The 22092-nt window shown below is 46.5% G+C and overlaps 1 protein-coding gene across 5 annotated transcripts in view; it reads right to left on the bottom strand.

Moving 5' to 3' along the window:
* LOC135505813 (gephyrin-like) overlaps positions 1-22092 on the bottom strand; it is a 127138-nt gene that overhangs the window by 1521 nt on the left and 103525 nt on the right. The window contains exons 11-24 of one of the 5 annotated variants that reach the window (XM_064924971.1): positions 21740-21802; positions 19552-19594; positions 18106-18243; positions 7237-7329; positions 6738-6793; positions 5869-5988; positions 5413-5471; positions 4907-5060; positions 3878-3999; positions 3576-3663; positions 2281-2354; positions 2114-2178; positions 1877-1980; positions 337-433 (exon numbers count right to left, since the gene is read on the bottom strand). In XM_064924971.1, coding sequence (XP_064781043.1) covers positions 337-433; positions 1877-1980; positions 2114-2178; positions 2281-2354; positions 3576-3663; positions 3878-3999; positions 4907-5060; positions 5413-5471; positions 5869-5988; positions 6738-6793; positions 7237-7329; positions 18106-18243; positions 19552-19594; positions 21740-21802 — 1276 coding nt within the window. Of the gene's footprint in view, positions 1-336; positions 434-1876; positions 1981-2110; positions 2179-2280; positions 2355-3560; positions 3664-3877; positions 4000-4906; positions 5061-5412; positions 5472-5868; positions 5989-6737; positions 6794-7236; positions 7330-18105; positions 18244-19551; positions 19595-21739; positions 21803-22092 lie in introns of all 5 variants that reach the window. The other 4 variants (XM_064924967.1, XM_064924968.1, XM_064924969.1 and 1 more) reach the window with 4 other exon arrangements.

The following is a 22092-nucleotide window of genomic DNA, read 5'->3' as shown; positions in this document are numbered from 1 at the left end:
TGACCTCGGTACCACACCATGCAATGGGGTGAGAGGCTACTAATACCACACAATCTAATTGTAGCTCTTTATGCACTTGAGCTCTACAGTATACTGAATCAATTAGGCACTACATGGAATACAAAACAATGAAAATAGTCACAGTGGGAGGCTTTGTTAGATAAGAGGACTGTAGCTAACCCCTCTACAATTGCCCATGAACAAAATCAATGAACAGTCCATTGATAGTCTGTTATAGAGCCTGTGACTACACATGCAGTACAGTATAGCAGCGTATCGCTCCGTATCGCAGGGCACAATAAAACAGAATAGAATAGAATGGGGTTCTATTATTACCTGTGCTCTGTGCCCATGGCAGAGGCTCCTGGTGGTGCCATGTCAGAATGCAGCGGTGGTACTCAGGGCGAGGATCCAACTTTACGTCACATGACAACTACGAGACATGAAAGGAAGTAAACAAGTGTACACTTCGGGAGTAAGGACAGATTATTGGGGCGCAAAAATGTAAACGCTCATAGGTAGGACCCAGGGGGCCTCATTTATAACCGTTGCATACATTTCACACTAAATATCTGAGTGCGCCATTTCTGAAAAGAGTACTTATGCCAAAAAATAGAGATAATGAAAACTTTGCACACGCCATACATACTGTGCGCATGCTTTCCGTTGTAAATCAGACCTGTCGCAAAACTGTGTGCACCTGAACGAGCATTATAACGGCACCTGGAAAACACCCTCCATTCACCTTTCATGGTGAAAATAACACCATTTTGCTGTAGAATTTGGAACTATTGGAATTAGGCAACAGCAGTTTCTAAAAGAAAGAGCAATGGCAAATGTTATAGTGCTTTTGGAGACGGCAGTAACTTATGGAAAAGGAATGTGAGTTTCTGAAAGAGAAAACAATGGCAAATTGTTGTGGACCTTTTCCCCCAACCCAAATATTCTGGATTGAAACATTGTAGGCCTACTTAACAACAAAAAATACAGTAGCATACTTCAATGTAAAAGATAAAGTGTTGGTGTTTGAAATTCGACTGTGTAACCTATTATAAACCACACTGCCTATAGGATCGCATACAGCAAAACTTGAAATGCACAGCCTATCTATTTACTAGGCTACTTGGCCCAATTAAATGAGATGTGGGCATGTTGTTGCATGACTTCTTTGTGAATATGAACCCATCACAGCCAGAAGAGGTGAGGAATTTATTCTGCAATGTTTATGAAAATAAAATGAATATAGGAAATAGATTTCTATGTCAAATTATTTTACTTTCCAAAAATAAAACAGCTATCCACTCTTATCACTAACGTCAAAAAGTTCCTGTTAATTTTTTTTATCAGAATAAGAATAAGCATGTCATCATATCCCCTCTATGCACAAAATACTTACTTGCCTGCTTGCAATACAACACATCAACCACTATATAATGTGCATACGCAGAGTATAAAATGTGCATAAGCAGAGTATAAAATGTGCATACGCAGAGTATAAAATGTGCATACGCAGAGTATAAAATGTGCATACGCAGAGTATAAAATGTGCATACGCAGAGTATAAAATGTGCATACGCAGAGTATAAAATGTGTATACGCAGAGTATAAAATGTGCATACGCAGAGTATAAAATGTGCATACGCAGAGTATAAAATGTGCATACGCAGAGTATAAAATTTGCATGGAGCTGATCCAACTTCGAGGTACGTGGGCTCTTTCTCAATTCCTTCTCAAAACGCATTGGAGGAGAAGATCCCAGATTCCTCCACTCTGACCTTCTCCTCCATTGAATTTGGAGAGGAAGGCGAGATAGAGGACGCAAGCAATTGAGGTAAGACAAATTGAGAAAGATTCATGGAGCCCTGGGCCTTCTTACCCTGGCTTTGATGATGGTGGGCCGTGGGTCCAGGATCCCCTGCATCTTCCTTAAGGCGGGGATAACAAAGAGGTTACATGTCACCACGGCAGACACGGGATTACCTGGGCCCGGGGGTGGGGGGTGGGGGGTGGGGGTGGGGGGGGAGGTGGGGAGAGAGAGAAAAGAAGAGTGTGTTAGAAAACCAGTCTGGAAACGATTGTCTGATTCCCTCTTTCTCTTTACTTTACACACTACCTGGGAGGGCAAAGATGAGTTTGCGAGCGCCGTCCATATCCAACGTGGCGAATGTTGTCGGGAGACTGAAATGATGGGAGAAGAGAAGAACAACACGGTTGTTCAAGGAACCATCCATCGACACATCCACCTAGCCAGCCAGCCATTCATCCATCCATCCATCTCACCCTGGTTTCATGAAGACTCGTCCAAAGTGGATTTGAGCATGCAGATCAATATCCAGCACCTGTTTCAGATAGTCCTGAAAAAGAGGATCACATATTTTGGAGTCTTCAAAGGTACACATAAACATTAGACAAAAACATTCACCTTCTAGTTATAGTGTAGCTGTACTTAAAACCCAGATAGGTCTGGTGCACCACAGGGGTGTAATTCAACAGGCACCAAACGGAAGACAACTGACTGAAACAGGAAGAGAGTACTTAGATAGAAATGTTTCATTGCAAAAATGTTTTCGTTTTGGGCCCTAATGAATACGACCCTTGCTGTGTGAAATTGTCTCCACATAAATTTCTCCACATAATATTAACACTACAATTACATGTATGTAACATTTGTGTCAAATGTATAGGTAACCAAATAGCTGTAAAAAAAAATTTTTTTTTTAATGTCCTCCAAAGATTGATGTGCAAATTAAAAACCTGGTCTCAGAGCATTCTGTATCATTATGTAAGTAAATTCGAGATTTAGCATTTAGTGTGATATGTTACCTTTCGTAAGGTATGTATTCATTTGTGGATGTCCATCACCCATTTCGCATGATATATTACGAATGACAATTTGTATTATATGTTACAAATTTTCAAAACGTACTATATTCTAATGAAACAGCAGGGAGCAGGTCTCGAACCCTCGACCTTCTAGCCCGAGGTCCGGCGCGCTATCGACTGTGCCGTAAAAGCATGCTCGTGCGGCAGAGTCGATTTCCGCCCTTATAAACCCAGGGTCGTTACAATATGTTACGAATTAGCAAAACATACTAAATGTTACGAATTAGCAAAACACAATATATGTTACGAATTTGCACAAGGTGGTAATGTTAGCTATTTGGCTAACGTTAGCTAGGCTAGGGGTTAGGGTTAAGAGTAGGGTTAAGTGTAGAAGTTAGTTTAAATGGTTAAGGTTAGGGGAAGGGTTTGCTAAAATAAAAAATAGCTAAAACTTGCTAAAATGCTAAAGTTGTCCGTAATGAGATACAAATTCACAACCTTTGGGTTGCTAGACGTTAGCCTTATACTCCCATCCATCCATCCAACTTACATTTTTTGCCTTCAATAACTATGTCTTATGTAACCATACCAAACATAACATATCATACTAATTTGTTACATCTGGTCTATGAGACCAGGCTGAAATAATATCTACTATATATTTTTAAACAGTTCCCATCCCAACCACAAGGTGTCAGCATAGTGCAATGTCATAACCAATGACCATTCATACTCACGATTTGCTCACATACCTTCTCTCCCATAGACACCCCTCCAGAGGTGATGATGACGTCAGCACGGCTGATGCCCTCGTTCAGGGCATTCAGGAGGTCGTCTGGGCTGTGGGGCCGATAGACAGAGAACAGTTACCAGTTACCATCAAACACCACAGAAGAGGAGAAGAGAGGAGGAGGAAAAGTAATGGGAGGAAGAGGACTAGGAACAGGAAGGAGAGTAGACAGAGAAGAAGAGAAGGGATAGGAGGAGGAGGAAAAGGAAGATGAACAGAAAGGGGAGGAGCATCAAGAACAGGAAGGGGAGTGTGAAGTCCTACTTGTCTCCCACGATGCCCAGGTTGATGGTGGGATATCCGTGCTCCTGGATGGTAGCGAGCAGCGTGGAGCGGTTACTATCCCTGATCTTCCCTGGATGGAGGTCGTCCTCTGGGTTCAACAGCTAGAGACACCAGGGGACGTGTTCATTAGGCACCAATTGGAGAGAAAAAAAAACTAACTGCAACAGGAAGGGACAACCTGGATTTGTCCAATAAGAAACACTCATTGTCGGTCTCTGTTGCAAAATGTTTTAATCTCAATATCAAATCATTTTTGGGTAACAATTAAGTAACTTGCTGTAATATTTAAATTGTCAAACGTGAACAAAATTAGCTTTTTAGCAAAAACGATTTCTCTAGCAGGAATTTTGCTAGGACTGGGAGTGATCAGAGTGGTGCGGGGAAGGTCACCAAAGCGATGTACTAACCACAGGATTGTGGTGCAGGGATCAATCCACTAGAGCGGAGGGGCCTAATAGGAGGGATATGTAACCTGAAAGCTAGCTGTTATTAGTAGAGAGGTTTGGAACTCTCTTTATTTGTCTATTAACATTTACCCCCTGGTGTAGGTTGAATATTTCCCAGGGATTTTACAAATGTTCCATCCTGACAATAAATCACTTTCTCCCTGGTAACCCGATATTTCCAAAGCCGGAAGTGTCATTCAAAAGTATGCCAGGTTTGGCTGGGGAAGGCCGTCATTGTAAACAAGAATTTGTTCTTAACTGACTTGCCTAGTTAAATAAAGGTTAAATAAAAATCTATAAATAAATCAAGTCAGTTAAGAACAAATTCTTGGGTTGGTGCAGGTCAGCACACTCATGTACTGTTATGACTGTCCAAATACAGAACTTTGAACAGCTTCTTTTCCTCATGTCATTCCATCTATGATTAGGGCCTGGAAGTTGGGCTGACCACAGGACCTGACCAGGAAAAACACAGCCAAGTGTGTGTGTCTGTCTGTCTGTCTGTCTGTCTGTCTGTCTGTCTGTCTGTCTGTCTGTCTGTCTGTCTGTCTGTCTGTCTCACCTCGTTGCCTGTGGACATGACAGCCACCACGGGGAACTTCTGCACCTCCACCTCGGTGACCCCTACGGTGGCCAGCAAGCCAATCTCAGAGGGGCCCATGTGGGTTCCCTTGGACAGGACACATTCCCCACGCTTGATGTCATGACCTATGGGCCTGGAGAGAAGCGGAGACAGGGAGGGGATAGGATTCAGAGGGACACCATTGAAACATATGTTCACACATTTTACAGACACTCACACACTTCATACAGAAAGACACATACACATGTGGTTGCAATATGTGTTTGATCCCGTTCCATCTATTCCATTCCTGCCATTACTATGAGCCCACCCTCCACCAGCCTCCACTGACGCACACACACACACACACACACACACACACACACACACACACACACACACACACACACACACACACACACACACACACACACACACACACACACACACACACACACACACACACACACACACACACACACACACACACACACACACACACACACCTGATGTCCTGTCCTGGACGGGCCTGGACGAGGATCCGCACCTCCAGCTCCTCGGTGCCCTGAGAAGGAGACAAGACAAAACATTCTGTAAGGAGCCATCATCACAACCATTTACTACTGTCCCCTAATCTAGAAGACTCCCTACTAAACACTATTCTCTGTTCCTGGGTAATCAGCATAGCCGCTAAGCCTTCAACCGCTAGACACTCTACCTGATACTAGGCTTTGTCTAACCATTGTCTAACCAACATCCTGGTACTTGCCCAAGTCTTTTGCTGGAAGGCTCCACTGTCCCAGACCTAGACACTGGCCTAGTAAGTTTCTACTATATTGTCACGGGTCTAGACCTTATACCCAGGTAATAGACAGACACTGCTAGTTCCTTAGAAGAAGCTAGGACATGAACCCTGTCCCTCTTCACAGGGCTAAGGGTCAGGGGTCAAAGGTGAGACTCACGTCCTCAGACTCGCGGAGCAGCTCCGTGTCCTCCACCTGTACCACAGCGTCCGCCCCACAGGGGATAGGAGCTCCCGTCGTCACCCTCATCACCTGGCCTGGCATCACTGTGTGGGTGGGCTGCAAGGGAGAGAGAAAGAGACTGGTGTCAAATACGCACACACACACACACACACACACACACACACACACACACACACACACACACACACACACACACACACACACACACACACACACACACACACTCGGACGTACACAGATGTTCCAAACGTATCTGTAGAATGTCCCCCTAGGCTCTCTTAGAATCCTAAAATATTGGTATGTGTCTAAGCGTAAGGTATTATTGTGTTTTCCAGTCACAGGCAGACACATAGCAACAGCACAACAACGTATCGCATCAGCCATGCAGGAGGTGTATTGATGTGTCAGTGTGTTTGTGTGATCTCGTGTCATGCATCAGTGTGTGTGTGATACCGTGTATAATGAGGCCAGGCAGGCGGCCCACCTGCGAGTGAGTGGGTTGCTGGGTAATTCAGTATGCTGAGTCAGTACTGTGTCGCTACGCTACGGGGGCGTGTTCCTCGCGCGCACACACGTACCCGCGCACACACATACACACTTCTGCTCTGAAGGAGTGTTTTACATCCACCTTCTCTGTCTAGCAGCCATGCCACAATTTTACGTGTGCGTGTGTGTGTGTGTTTCGATATTTCTCTACATGAAGTGGGTTTCCAGCCAGTTGCTTGTAGCTGTGTGTGTAGTCACGTTATAGAAAAGGTGAAGTGTAAGTGTGTGTTTTTGTCTGTAAGGGTGTGTGTGTGTGTGTGTGTGTGTGTGTGTTTGTGTGTGTGTGTAAGGGGGTGAACCTGTTCTCCAGCCTGGGATTCTCCGATGATGAAACGGTCACCTGGACCATCAGCCGCTAAAAAAATAAAATAAAATGTAATTACATCTGTGTGTATGTTTGTAGGATTGTGTGTATATGCTGCTGCATGTTTATCAATGTGTGTCTCTGTGTGTGTATGCCGTGTGTGTGTGTATCTACGATATGTGTGTGTGAGTGGGTGACTGTGGAAGAGTGTCATTTAGCTGACTCGTGTTTCAGTGGGTAGTGCCTCCTGACTTCACAAACAGGAAGGGCATATCAGCACAGAGAGAGGGATAGCATGCCATGTACTGTGTAATATTCAGCAGTACAGTACAATATGACATAAGGTGGTATACAGTGTGTGTGTGTGTGTGTGTGTGTGTGTGTGTGTGTGTGTGTGTGTGTGTGTGTGTGTGTGTAGTGTAGTGTGTGGTTGTGTAGGCTACATTGCAATATATTACAGATGAATACATAAAAAAAAAATATAAATAACATACCTCTTACTGCATAACCATCCTTGACAGAGGCGGGGAACGGGGGCAGGTTGTCTTTGGCATAAACGTCCTGAGCCAGGACTCGACCCATCCCATCTAGAGAAAGAGAGAGGGGATGGAGGAGGAGAAGAGAGAGGGGATGGAGGAGGAGAAGAGAGAGGGGATGGAGGAGGAGAAGAGAGAAGGGATGGAGGAGGAGAAGAGAGAGGGGATGGAGGAGGAGAAGAGAGGGGGATGGAGGAGGAGAAGAGAGAAGGGGTGGAGGAGGAGAAGAGAGAGGGGATGGAGGAGGAGAAGAGAGAAGGGATGGAGGAGGAGAAGAGAGAGGGGATGGAGGAGGAGAAGAGAGATGGGATGGATGAGGAGAAGAGAGAGGGGATGGAGGAGGAGAAGAGAGAGGGGATGGAGGAGGAGAAGAGAGAAGGGATGGAGGAGGAGAAGAGAGAGGGGGATGGAGGAGGAGAAGAGAGAGGGGATGGAGGAGGAGAAGAGAGAGGGGATGGAGGAGGAGAAGAGAGGGGATGGAGGAGGAGAAGAGAGAGGGGATGGAGGAGGAGAAGAGAGAAGGGATGGAGGAGGAGAAGAGAGAGGGGATGGAGGAGGAGAAGAGAGGGATGGATGGGATGGAGGAGGAGAAGAGAGGGGGGATGGAGGAGGATGGAGGAGGAGAAGAGAGAGGGGATGGAGGAGGAGAAGAGAGAGGGGATGGAGGAGGAGAAGAGAGGGGGATGGAGGAGGAGAAGAGAGAGGGGATGGAGGAGGAGAAGAGAGAGGGGATGGAGGAGGAGAAGAGAGAGGGGATGGAGGAGGAGAAGAGAGGGGGGAAGGAGGAGAAGAGAGAGGGGATGGAGGAGGAGAAGAGAGAGGGATGGAGGAGGAGAAGAGAGAGGGGATGGAGGAGGAGAAGAGAGAGGGGATGGAGGAGGAGAAGAGAGGGGGATGGAGGAGAGAAGAGAGAGGGGATGGAGGAGAAGAGGGTATGAGAGAGAGAGGAAGGGAGAAAGGGAGAGGAGTGAGAGAGAGGAAGGTAGACAGGGAGAGGAGTGAGAGAGAGGAAGGGAGAAAGGGAGAGAAGTGAGAGAGAGGAAGGGAGAAAGGGAGAGAAGAGGGTATGAGAGAGAGGAAGGGAGAAAGGGAGAGGAGTGAGAGAGAGGAAGGGAGAAAGGGAGAGGATTGAGAGAGAGGAAGGGAGAAAGGGAGAGGAGTGAGAGAAAGGAAGGGAGAAAGGGAGAGGAGTGAGAGAGAGGAAGGGAGAAAGGGAGAGGAGTGAGAGAGGGATTGAATGGAATTGAGAGGGAGAGAGGGAGAGAGGGAGAGAGAGAGAGAGGGAGAGAGAGGAAGGGAGAGAGAGGGAGAGAGGGAGAGAGGGAGGGAGAGGAGGGACAGATGGAGGGAGAGAGGGCATCTGTTTCAGATGAAGACACGGAGAGACATATGTGCCAGAGGTGTGTGTGTTAGAGAGAGAGTGTGACACCTCTCATCAGGATCTCTGTGGGTGACTCACCACCTGACCAGAAAAACACACACACAAACACCTGAACAAACACACACACACACACACACACACACACACACACACACACACACACACACACACACACACACACACACACACACACACACACACACACACACACACACACACACACACACACATACACCCAAAGCTAAAAAACACACACATCCAAACAAACACACACCAGAACAAACATACACAGACACACATAAACACAGACTCTCGTGTGTGTGTCTTCCTGTGATTATTAAGTGGGTGTTAATGTGAAATCTGAGCTATGATATCAATGACTTACATGAGACGGAGAGCTAAGGATTGGGACACACACATACGCACAAGCATGAACATATGCACGCACACACATAAGAGTAGGTTCAATTAATGTTCCAAATCTTTCAAATACTTAAAGCATTTGATTGAGCCTGCAGTGACAGATGTTGGGACGTGAGTGGATTTGCACTTTTGGGACTATTCAATGAATTGATAGTCTTGTGCCAGGCAAGCTTAGACAAGCTAAGACAAGCTCCATCAAGCACACACACGGACCATGCCCCCTCCTCCCCCACCGCACACCTATCTCTCTCCCTCCCCCTCCGACCCACACACCCCTCTCCCCTCTCCTCCCCTGACGCACACCCCTCTCCATCCCCTCCCCCCACCACACACGCCTCCCCCCACCAGCACAGGAGCTGTTCCATCCTGAAACACCCTCCCCCAAAACAACATGAACATCACTTTACATCACTTTACTGGGAGAAAAAAGAGAGAACACACAACCATAGCTGTTCTATTAGTCATGGTGAGCACAGAACTGAATCAGAAGTGTGTGAGTGTGTAAGTGTGTGTCCTGTGTCCTGCCCCCATGTCAGGTCTGTGTCACCACCACCACACTGATGTCACACAGCCAGGGGGGTGACCACGGCCCTAAGGCACTCTGACAAATGCCCTAAGGGCAGTACCCTAGGAATAGCTAGTGGGACAGACAGGCTCCAGGACCAGTGTGTTTATACTCCTCTGAATGTGTCTGTACACTGTAATATGACATTCAGAGTATGTGTGTAACATCTAAGCCTGCAGACAAGAGCCAGAGTCAGCTTAAACCCTGTCATGTGTAGTTCATATTGTCAGTGATGTGGTTGAGCCTGACAAGGTGCTACAAGTCTGTTCTGTACCACCGACATTCCATTGTAATATGAATAATGTTATTTAGCAGACGCTTTAATCCAAATTACAATTTTACACACGGTTGGTGCCGGAAATCAAACCCACCATCCTAGGACCACACTGTTGAGCTACTGATCATGTAGTGCTAAGTTAGGTAATGGTCACTTACTTTGTGTCTGTGAGTCTCTGGGTCTCCTGGTTTCGACTCCATCGACTAGGGTGGTAGTCGCGAATCTACCTCTGTTTATTATGGATGATCAAATCCGGAAAGAGCTGAGTTGGTTTGGTATGTTTGCTATCAGTTTTCATGTACTGTTGGCAGGATTTCAGGCAGATGCCATTAAGCATGTTGTTTCGTTCAGGAGGCAATACTTCTTGTTTCTGAACAACAATGAGTAACAGTTAAATGTGTATTTTAAAGTGAGGCTCGGGGAGAGGCTCTATGCAGCGTTTGCCTTCACAGATAGTATACGGTGCTTTGAGTGTGGGGATTTGGGGCATAAGAGCTTTGCATGCTCACATAAAGCCCATCGACAAGGTGAGGATACAAGCGCCAGTGGCGGAAATCGAGGTCAACTTGCAAAGGGCCATGAGACATAGGTAGCAGAGCCTGGGTGTAGTCATGCTATAGATGGTGGTGGAGATGAAGCTGGGTCTAGTCATGCTATATATGGTGGTGTAGATGATGCTGGGTCTAGTCATGCTATAGATGGTGGTGTATATGAGGCTGGGTCTAGTCATGCTATAGATAGTGGTGTATATGAGGCTGGGTCTAGTCATGCTATAGATGGTGGTGTATATGAGGCTGGGTCTAGTCATGCTATAGATGGTGGTGTATATGAGGCTGGGTCTAGTCATGCTGTAGATGGTGGTGTATATGAGGCTGGGTCTAGTCATGCTATAGATGGTGGTTTAGATGAGGCTGGGTCTAGTCATGCTATGGATGGTGGTGTAGATGAGGCTGGGTCTAGTCATGCTATAGATGGTGGTGTAGATGAGGCTGGGTCTAGTCATGCTATAGATGGTGGTGTAGATGAGGCTGGGTCTAGTCATGCTATGGATGGTGGTGTAGATGAGGCTGGGTCTAGTCATGCTATAGATGGTGGTGTAGATGAGGCTGGGTCTAGTCATGCTATAGATGGTGGTGTAGATGAGGCTGGGTCTAGTCATGCTATAGATGGTGGTGTATATGAGGCTGGGTCTAGTCATGCTATAGATGGTGGTGTATATGAGGCTGGGTCTAGTCATGCTATAGATGGTGGTGTAGATGAGGCTGGGTCTAGTCATGCTATAGATGGTGGTGTATATGAGGCTGGGTCTAGTCATGCTATGGATGAGTGGTAGTAGATGATGGTGGTGTAGATGAGGCTGGGTCTAGTCAGTCATGCTATAGATGGTGGTGTAGATGAGGCTGGGTCTAGTCATGCTATAGATGGTGGTGTAGATGAGGCTGGGTCTAGTCATGCTATAGATGGTGGTGTAGATGAGACTGGGTCTAGTCATGCTATAGATGGTGGTGTAGATGGGTCTAGTCATGCTGGGATGGTGGTGTAGATGAGGCTCTAGTCATGCTATAGATGGTGGTGTAGATGAGGTGGTGTATATGAGGCTGGGTCTAGTCATGCTATAGATGGTGGTGTATATGAGACTGGGTCTAGTCATGCTATAGATGGTGGTGTATGTGAGGCTGGGTCTAGTCATGCTATAGATGGTGGTGTAGATGAGGCTGGGTCTAGTCATGCTATAGATGGTGATGTAGATGAGGCTGGGTCTAGTCATGCTATAGTTGGTGGTGTATATGAGGCTGGGTGTAGTCATGCTATAGATGGTGGTGTATATGAGGCTGGGTCTAGTCATGCTATAGATGGTGGTGTATATGAGGCTGGGTCTAGTCATGCTATAGATGGTGGATGAGGCTGGGTCTAGTCATGCTATAGATGGTGGTGTATATGAGGCTGGGTCTAGTCATGCTATAGATGGTGGTGTAGATGAGGCTGGGTCTAGTCATGCTATAGATGGTGGTGTAGATGAGGCTGGGTCTAGTCATGCTATAGATGGTGGTGTATATGAGGCTGGGTCTAGTCATGCTATAGATGGTGGTGTATATGAGGCTGGGTCTAGTCATGCTATAGATGGTGATGTAGATGAGGCTGGGTCTAGTCATGATGGTGGTGTAGATGAGGCTGGGTCTAGCTATAGATGGTGGTGTAGATGAGGCTGGGTCTAGTCATGCTATAGATGGTGGGTGTAGTCATGAGGCTGGGTCTAGTCATGCTATAGATGGTGGTGTATATGAGGCTGGGTCTAGTCATGCTATAGATGGTGGTGTAGATGAGGCTGGGTCTAGTCATGCTATAGATGGTGGTGTAGATGAGGCTGGGTCTAGTCATGCAATAGATGGTGGTGTATATGATGGTGTCATGTAGATGATATGAGGCTGGGTCTAGTCATGCTATAGATGGTGGTGTATATGAGGCTGGGTCTAGTCATGCTATAGATGGTGGTGTATATGAGAGTCATGCAATAGATGTCTAGTCATGCTATAGATGGTGGTGTATATGAGGCTGGGTCTAGTCATGCTATAGATGGTGGTGTATATGAGGCTGGGTCTAGTCATGCAATAGATGGTGGTGTATATGAGGCTGGGTCTAGTCATGCTATGGATGGTGATGTAGATGAGGCTGGGTCTAGTCATGCTAGTCATGGATGGTGGTGTATGAGCCTGGGTCTAGTCATGCTATAGATGGTGGTGTATATGATGATGGTGGTGTATGCATGAGGTATATGATGCTGGGTCTAGTCATGATGGTGGTGTAGATGAGGCTGGGTCTATAGATGGTGGTGTATATGAGGCTGGGTCTGGGTCTAGTCATGCTATGGATGGTGGTGTAGATGAGGCTGGGTCTAGTCATGCTATAGATGGTGGTGTAGATGAGGCTGGGTCTAGTCATGCTATAGATGGTGGTGGTGTAGATGAGGCTGGGTCTAGTCATGCTATAGATGGTGGTGTATGATGAGGCTGGGTCTAGTCATGCTATAGATGGTGGTGTATAGTCATGCTATAGATGGTGGTGTAGATGAGACTGGGTCTAGTCATGCTATAGATGGTGGTGTAGGCTGGGTCTAGTCATGCTATAGATGGTGATGGTGTATCATGATAGATGGTGATGTAGATCATGGGTCTATCATGATGGTGATGTATATGAGGCTGGGTCTAGTCATGCTATAGATGGTGGTGTATATGAGACTGGGTCTAGTCATGCTATAGATGGTGGTGTATATGAGGCTGGGTCTAGTCATGCTATAGATGGTGGTGTATATGAGTCATGCTGATGGTGGTGTAGTGAGGCTAGTCATGCTATAGATGGTGATGTAGATGAGGCTGGGTCTAGTCATGCTATAGTTGATGGTGGTAGATGAGGCTGGGTCTAGTCATGCTATAGATGGTGGTGTATATGAGACTGGGTCTAGTCATGCTATAGATGGTGATGTATATGAGGTCTAGTCATGATAGTTGCTGGTGTAGGCTGGGTCTAGTCATGCTATAGATGGTGGTGTATATGAGACTGGGTGTAGTCATGCTATAGATGTTGGTGTGGATGAGACTGGGTCTAGTCATGCTATAGTTGGTGGTGTATATGAGGCTGGGTATAGTCATGCTGTAGATGGTGATGTAGATGAGGCTGGGTCTAGTCATGCTATAGTTGATGGTGTAGATGGGTTGTCATGTGATGTTGGTATGAGGCTGGGTCTAGTCATGCAAGATGGTGGTGTATATGATGGGTGGTCATGCATAGATGTTGGTGTATAGAGCTGGGTCTGGGTCTAGTCATGCAATAGATGGTGGTGTATATGAGGCTGGGTCTAGTCATGCAATAGATGTTGGTGTATATGAGGCTGGGTCTAGTCATGCAATAGATGGTGGTGTATATGAGGCTGGGTCTAGTCATGCAATAGATGGTGGTGTATATGAGGCTGGGTCTAGTCATGCAATAGATGGTGGTGTATATGAGGCTGGGTCTAGTCATGCAATAGATGGTGGTGTATATGAGGCTGGGTCTAGTCATGCAATAGATGTTGGTGTATATGAGGCTGGGTCTAGTCATGCAATAGATGGTGGTGTATATGAGGCTGGGTCTAGTCATGCAATAGATGGTGGTGTATATGAGCCTGGGTCTAGTCATACTATAGATGTTGGTGTATATGAGGCTGGGTCTAGTCATGCAATAGATGTTGGTGTATATGAGGCTGGGTCTAGTCATGCAATAGATGGTGGTGTATATGATGCTGGGTCTAGTCATACTATAGATGGTGGTGTATATGAGGCTGGGTCTAGTCATGCTATAGATGGTGATGTAGATGAGCCTGGGTCTAGTCATGCTATGGATGGTGTTGTAGATGAGGCTGGGTCTAGTCATGCTATGGATGGTGATGTAGATGAGGCTGGGTCTAGTCATGCTATGGATGGTGGTGTAGATGAGGCTGGGTCTAGTCATGCTATAGATGGTGGTGTAGATGAGGCTGGGTCTAGTCATGCTATAGATGGTGGTGTAGATGAGGTGGTGTCTAGTCATGCTATAGATGGTGGTGTAGATGAGGCTGGGTCTAGTCATGCTATAGATGGTGGTGTAGATGAGGCTGGGCTCGTCATGCTATAAATGGTGTTGTATATGAGGCTGGGTCGAGTCATGCTATAGATGGTGGTGTAGATGAGGCGGTGTCTAGTCATGCTATAGATGGTGGTGTAGATGAGGCGGTGTCTAGTCATGCTATAGATGGTGGTGTAGATGAGGCTGGGTCTAGTCATGCTATAGTTGGTGGTGTATATGAGGCTGGGTCTAGTCATGCTATAAATGGTGTTGTATATGAGGCTGGGTCTAGTCATGCTATGGATGGTGTTGTAGATGAGGCTGGGTCTAGTCATGCTATGGATGGTGGTTTAGATGAGGCTGGGTCTAGTCATGCTATGGATGGTGGTGTAGATGAGGCTGGGTCTAGTCATGCTATAGATGGTGGTGTAGATGAGGCTGGGTCTAGTCATGCTATAGATGGTGGTGTAGATGAATCGGTGTCTAGTCATGCTATAGATGGTGGTGTAGATGAGGCTGGGTCTAGTCATGCTATAGATGGTGGTGTAGATGAGGCTGGGTCTCGTCATGCTATAAATGGTGTTGTATATGAGGCTGGGTCGAGTCATGCTATAGATGGTGGTGTAGATGAGGCGGTGTCTAGTCATGCTATAGATGGTGGTGTAGATGAGGCTGGGTCTAGTCATGCTATAGTTGGTGGTGTATATGAGGCTGGGTCGAGTCATGCTATAGATGGTGATGTAGATGAGCCTGGGTCTAGTCATGCTATGGATGGTGTTGTAGATGAGGCTGGGTCTAGTCATGCTATGGATGGTGGTGTAGATGAGGCTGGGTCTAGTCATGCTATAGATGGTGGTGTAGATGAGGCTGGGTCTCGTCATGCTATAGATGGTGGTGTAGATGAGGCTGGGTCTAGTCATGCTATGCCTAGACAGGTTATGCTATTGGATGAGGAGAGTATAGTGGGGAAGGGCAAGTGACTACGGGCGGTTGAGGAGGGTGTCAAGCTGTTTGTAAAATCGTACAACACGCCATGAAAAATGAGGGGCATAGTGTCCTCTCTCCCAGGAAATGTTTTAGGTTGAGGAAGTGGGTCAGAACCGTGCGTAAGCGTCGACCTTCAGACACTATTTAGATGTATAGTTTCTTTCTGGCACTGGGGCTTTTTGAGCTTTGCCATTGGTCTCTTTCTTTGCTGGCTTTTCTCCCACTTCTTATGGAGACTCTTCGGGTTGGCTCGCTCAATATAAATGGAGACTTCTTTTGGAGACTCTTCGGGTAGGCTCGCTCAATATAAATGGAGACTTCTTTTGGAGACTCTTCGGGTAGGCTCGCTCAATATAAATGGAGACTTCTTTTGGAGACTCTTCGGGTAGGCTCGCTCAATATAAATGGAGACTTCTTTTGGAGACTCTTTTGGAGACTAGGCTCGCTCAATATAAATGGAGACTTCTTTTGGAGACTCTTCGGGTCGGCTCGCTCAATATAAATGGAGACTTCTTTTGGAGACTCTTCGGGTCGGCTCGCTCAATATAAATGGCGCCAGATATGTGGGAAAGAGGAGTGTGTTGGGTGAATATGTAAAACAAAAAAAAGTACAGGTGTTGTTTAGTGATGTGGTGAATGAAGTAGATTGGGGCCTCTGGTGGAAAAGGGCAAGTGTGCTGAGCCATGGCACAAATGTTAGTGCAGGGGTGGCAAAAAAATGTGCTCCTTTGTGCAGGGGTAGACTGCTTGTAGTAAAATCAGAAATTAACAACAGGGGTTTTGTCCTTATAAATGTGCATGCGCCTAACACAGGGAGAGAGAGGGGGCTTCTGTTTGGGTGTCTTAGACAGGAACTCTGTCGCTGTACGACTGGAGCTGTACGATGGATTTCATGAAAGATAGAAATGGGGAGGAGACTCTATCAGGCTCAGTGGGGGGTAAGGGACATCATTAAGCAGTTTGATCTCATGGATGTTTGGAGAACTAGACATCCCAACACAGTATACATTGGTAAACGTCTTTAGGACTAGGGTGAGTGCAGCCCGACTCAATCAGTTTTACATGTCCAGGAATCAGAGCAATAGGCTGTTGGGAGCTACCATTCTCCTGGTGGATTTTTTGGGGCACCACATAACCATGGCTCAGCTGTCTATTTTACCAGGGCTTTGGCAGGCATCAAATTGGAAGTTTAATGTAAAGCTCTTACAAGATGCCACTTTTTGCTGAGGTTTTAAGCAAAGACTGGAGTATGTGTCTCTGAGTCAATGGTGGGATGTGGGAAAAGTCCAAATTCGGCTTTTCTGTCAACAGTATACAGCTCTCTCATCCTCAGAGGCTAGGAGAGTATTGGGGGAACTCGAGCATAGTATCAATGAAGTGTAGGTAGAGCTGGTGGGGCAAGGTAATGTAGACCTCCAGACTAATTTAGCTGAATTATGTAGGGACCTGGGCAGTTTTTTCCAGGTTAAAGCAAAGGGAGCACTTGTAAGAGCTAGGTTCTCCTTGCTCAAGGAGATGGATGCTCCCAGCTCCTTCTTCTTTAGTTTAGAAAGACAGAGCGGTGAAGCCAAGGGTTTGCATTATCTACGGCTGTCTGATGGGCGGGTGACCTCTGTGGTGGTGGAGATGCAGGTTTTATTCTGGTTCGGCCATCACTGGCTGAATGCGACAGTGTTGTACATGTCCATCCACGGGTCTGGGGGAACTGGAGAGCAGGGTGGCTGCATTCTGACTAAAGGCGGTGCAGAGATTGCTGTACCCATACTGATGTCGGCTGGAGGGAACCAGTATGCGCACTGCTAAGGAGAGCTGGCAGATTACGGTTGGACCAGCAGCTGTTCCGCATGAGGCTGGAGAGGCTGAGTACAACAGGTCTCTCTGAGTTTTACTCTGCGGTGTTGAGGGCCTGGCAGCTGCTAAGACCTACACAAGAAGGGAGTGTGGAGCCTGAGTCTATCTTCCACAATCCAACCATTCTTTTGAGATTAGTTCAACCAGCCACCCTACAGAAGCAACTGATGGCAGCGAGTTTACTAAGGCTGAGTGACCGGCGCCTGCTGGGGGGAGGGGTGGAAAACTCCGGAAGTCCTGGCACAACAAACAGGACTAACATCTTTTAGGCTGCTGGGGAGATTCCTGGGGGAGGTCTAGGTGGCACTGTCTGAAATGGTAAGTGGGTGTTTCAGCGGCCAAAGGGGGAGGTGCCACCACTGTTTCCACCACTGCAGTTGAAGGCAGAGACTGGGGACTGGCAAGGGGGAGGACTGGAGGACTTGTTGGACTTTAACACTCGAGCCTGGGGGAGTTTGAGGGGGTGGGAGGTGAAGCCCTCTACAACCTCTGCATCTATAGTTGATGTGTTCGTAAGGTGATATATACAGTAATATGATGTAGTCAGTGGATGACTCACTTTACTGCCTGAACTTTGTAATCGATGATTGATAGATGTACTCATCATGCTGACCATATACAATACAGACTAGTTGATGTGTGTGCTGATTTGTGCATGTATGTGTGTATGTGTGTGTGTGTCCTCACCTCCATACTTTCATGTGTGTGTACAGTATTTGTGTATTCATTTTTATAGCTTGTGTGTGTGTGCATTCCCCTCCTCACCTCTGTAGTTGATGATCTCAGTACCCAGGATGGCGGTCATCTCTAGCACAGTGATGAAGGCCTTGTCCATGGAGGTGAGGGGGAACGGGGACATACGGTGTCTCCGGGCCACCTTGGTGATGTCCACTGCACTGTGACCTGACGGGAGAAGAGAGAGAGAGAGAGAGAGAGAGAGAGAGAGAGAGAGAGAGAGAGAGAGACAGAGACAGAGACAGAGACAGAGACAGAGAGAGGACACAGGGACAGGGTCTTACACAGAATCATACACCTACTGTACCAGTCAAAAGTTTGGACACGCCTACTCATTAAAAGGATTGTCTATATTTTGACTATTTTCTACATTGTAGAATAATAGTGAAGACATCAAAACTATGAAATAACACAAATGGAATCATGTAGTTACCAAAAAAAACACCCTTTGCCTTGATAACAGCTTTGCACACTCTTGGCATTCTCTCAACCAGCTTCACCTGGAATAATTTTCTAACAGCCTTGAAGGTGTTTCCACATATGCTGAGCACTTGTTTGCAGCTTTTCCTTCACTCAGTTCGACTCATCCCAAATCATCTCAATTGGGTTGAGGTTGGGTGATTCTGGAGGCCAGGTCATCTGAGGCATCTCCATCACTCTCCTTCTTGATCAAATAGCCCTTACACAGCCTAAATTATAGTCCCACTATGAGCAAACCAGATGGGATGGCGTATTGCTGCAGAATGCTGTGGTAGCCATGCTGGTTAAGTGTGCGTTGAAGTCTTAATAAATCACCAACAGTGTCACCAGCAAAGCATCCCCTCCCCATCACACCTCCTCCATGCTTCACGGTGGAACCACCATTTCGGAGATCATCCGGAACCAGAAATCTTACATTTGGACTCAAAAGGACAGATTTCCAGCTGTCTAATGTCCATTGCTCGTGTTTCTTGTTTAACACTTTTTTGGTTATTACATGATTCCATATGTGTTATTTCATTTACAGACACACACACACACGCACGCACGCACACACACACACACACACACACACACACACACACACACACACACACACACACACACACACACACACACACACACGATTTCAGCTATCGACAGCAACCATGTTGTTTCTAATAACAGCAGTGGAATAATTCCAAAGGCAAGCGGGAAGAACAAAGCCAGAACAATGCCTTCTCTTCTCTCTGCCTAGCAGCACAGAGAAGAGAGGCTACAGTGCACGGATTTCTCTTGACCAAATTCCCGGTCCTATAAACTGACGATTCCACAGCCTATTTCAGATTGTGAACATGGGCCTCAGTTAGCCCCTGGCACAACATCACTCGTGTGTGCGGACGGATGCACGAATGCTCATGTATGAACACACACGCACACATAGACGTGCACAAACAATTGTCCTGCTACAGGGGAAGCTCTAACTCGCTTCTTAAGGGCGTGTGGCAGAGTGCTTACTTGATCTTAGGATGTTTTCTTTGCTGCTGTATCGTGACTGCACCTGGCGAAGGAGAGAGAGAGAGAGAGAGAGAGAGAGAGAGAGAGAGAGAGAGAGAGAGAGAGAGAGACAGAGAGAGAGAGAGAGAGAGAGAGAGAGAACAGAGAGAGAGAGAGAGACAGAGAGAGAGAGAGAGAGAGAGAGAGAGAGAGAGAGAGAGAGAGAGAGAGAACAGAGAGAGAGAGAGAGAGAGAGAGAGAGAGAGAGAGAGAGAGAGAGAGAGAGAGAAAGGGAGAGAGAGAGAGAGAGAGAGAGAGACAGAGAGAGAGAGAGAGAACGAGAGAGAGAGAGAGAGAGAGAGAGAGAGAGAGAGAGAGAGAGAGAGAGAGAGAGAGAGAGAGGGAGAAAAAAGAGACACAATGAGATTTTTATAGAGCAGGTTGCCTTTTCGACATCTTTGAAAGATCAGATGTTTACTCAACAGTCAAAAAGTGACCGAGAAAGAGGTTTGTGACACTAACACCTATCTTGCTCTTTGTCCTTCCATACAGACGTCTTCCGCTTCCTGACCTCGTATCGTTATCCTCTTTTACATGGTGCATACAATCTCACAGACATAGCAGCACTGTAAGTCACACGGGTAATACTAATTCAAGTGCCTCTTGTCTTGCTTGATACAGTGATAGCGGCTGGAATAATTTCACCGAGCTAAAACAGATTAGCTCAATTCAAAGATATAGCTGGATGAGTTTGACTGAGCTAAGATAGATGAGTTAAATTCACAGATATACCTGGATTAGTTTGATTGCGCTAAGAAAGATGAGTTAAATTCACAGATATAGCTGGATGAGTTTGATTGAGCTCAAATAGATGAGTTAAATTCAGAGATATACCTGGATTAGTTTGATTGAGCTAAAATAGATGAGTTAAATTCACAGATATACTTGGATTAGTTTGACTGAGCTAAGAAAGATGAGTTAAATTCACAGATATACCTGGATTAGTTTGACTGAGCTCAAATAGATTAGTTAAAATCACAGATATACCTGGATTAGTTTGACTGAGCTAAGATAGATGAGTTAAATTCCCAGATAAAGTGGACAAAGGCAACAACATCCATATTGATTCAACGTTGACAATGACAGATATATTAAGAGCAGTAACAGCAGTATTGATAGTGGCTGCTCAGATGTGGAGCAGGAGGGCTGCGTTTCTCTGAACACATCTGACTCTATGGGAACGATAAGCTAACGCTCAACTAACGCAGAAGAGTAGCTAGACAGAGGGAATGGTTAGAGTGAGGCGGTACAGTAAGTACAGCTCTCACACACTCTATGTGAATGTGTGTGTGTTGAGGGGGTGGCGGATTACAATCAGTTTTAGCTCAGAAATGATGTCTGTGTCTCTATTCCGTTTTGTCTCCTGTCTACCAACTTGTCTACCTGTCTGTCTGTCTCTATTTCTTTCTGTCTCCCACCTACCTACCTACCTACCTACCTACCTACCTACCTACCTACCTACCTACCTACCTGCCTACCTCTCCGTCTGTCTGTCTGTCTGTCTGTCTGTCTGTCTGTCTGTCTGTCTGTCTGTCTGTCTGTCTGTCTGTCTGTCTGTCTGTCTGTCTGTCTGTCTGTCTGTCTGTCTGTCTGTCTGTCTGTCTGTCTGTCTGTCTGTCTGCCTACCTCTCCGTCTGTCTGTCTGTCTGTCTGTCTGTCTGTCTGTCTGTCTGTCTGTCTGTCTGTCTGTCTCTGTATGCCTGCGTGTCTGGTTGTCTGTCTTATCTGCTCCATGTCTATGTGGCTCTGCAACATGTTCCCCCCCCCTACAACTACTGCAACACCGCTGGGTACTGCACAGCCAGAGGCAGGAGAGAGGGATAGGGGGGATGGAGGGGAGGGAGGGATAGCAGGATGTGGTCCCATAGCCGAGAGAAAAGCAAAACGAACCAGACAAGACTACAGCTAAACTAGTGAACTAAAAGAGAGAGAGAGAGAGAAAGAGCGAAAGGAAGAGAGAGTGAGTGTGCACTACTGGAGCAAACTGATGACGTCTACAGACATTCTGCAACACCAGACACAGATACTAAAAGCAGAGCATGTTAGGGAGAGAGAGAAAGAAAGAGAGAGGGCAAGAAAGACAGAAAAACAGAGAGAAAGCCAGAAACGGACGGCGGCAGCTCCTCATTGATGGGGGGGGGATAGTTACTCGAGAGCTGAAGGTCCTATGGGTCCTGCGATCATCTTTAAGCCCCTCCAACCTACACTGGAGCTAGTAGGAGATAAAGCATCATCACAGGCATCAGTGAACATCAACTCCCAGGATGCATCAGTACTGTACCACAACACAACAACAGAGACAACAAGAGAGCGAGACACAAGGAACAACAATCGACTGCTAGCAGAAGGGAGAAGGGATAGGGTAAGGGGGGAGTGTGTGAGAGAGGGAACGTGACGAGGTTGAGAGAGAGAAAGAGAAAGAGAGGAGAGAGAGGGAGAGAAAGAGGGAGCGAGAGAGAGGGGTAGAGAAAAGAGGAGAAAGAACGAGATGGCAAAAAGAGC

The sequence above is a fragment of the Oncorhynchus masou genome, chromosome 19, assembly GCF_036934945.1.
Source record: "Oncorhynchus masou masou isolate Uvic2021 chromosome 19, UVic_Omas_1.1, whole genome shotgun sequence".
In the NCBI taxonomy this organism is placed as follows: domain Eukaryota; kingdom Metazoa; phylum Chordata; class Actinopteri; order Salmoniformes; family Salmonidae; genus Oncorhynchus; species Oncorhynchus masou.
Note: the sequence above shows the minus strand (reverse complement) of the source record. Positions and strands in the feature narration are given on the sequence as shown.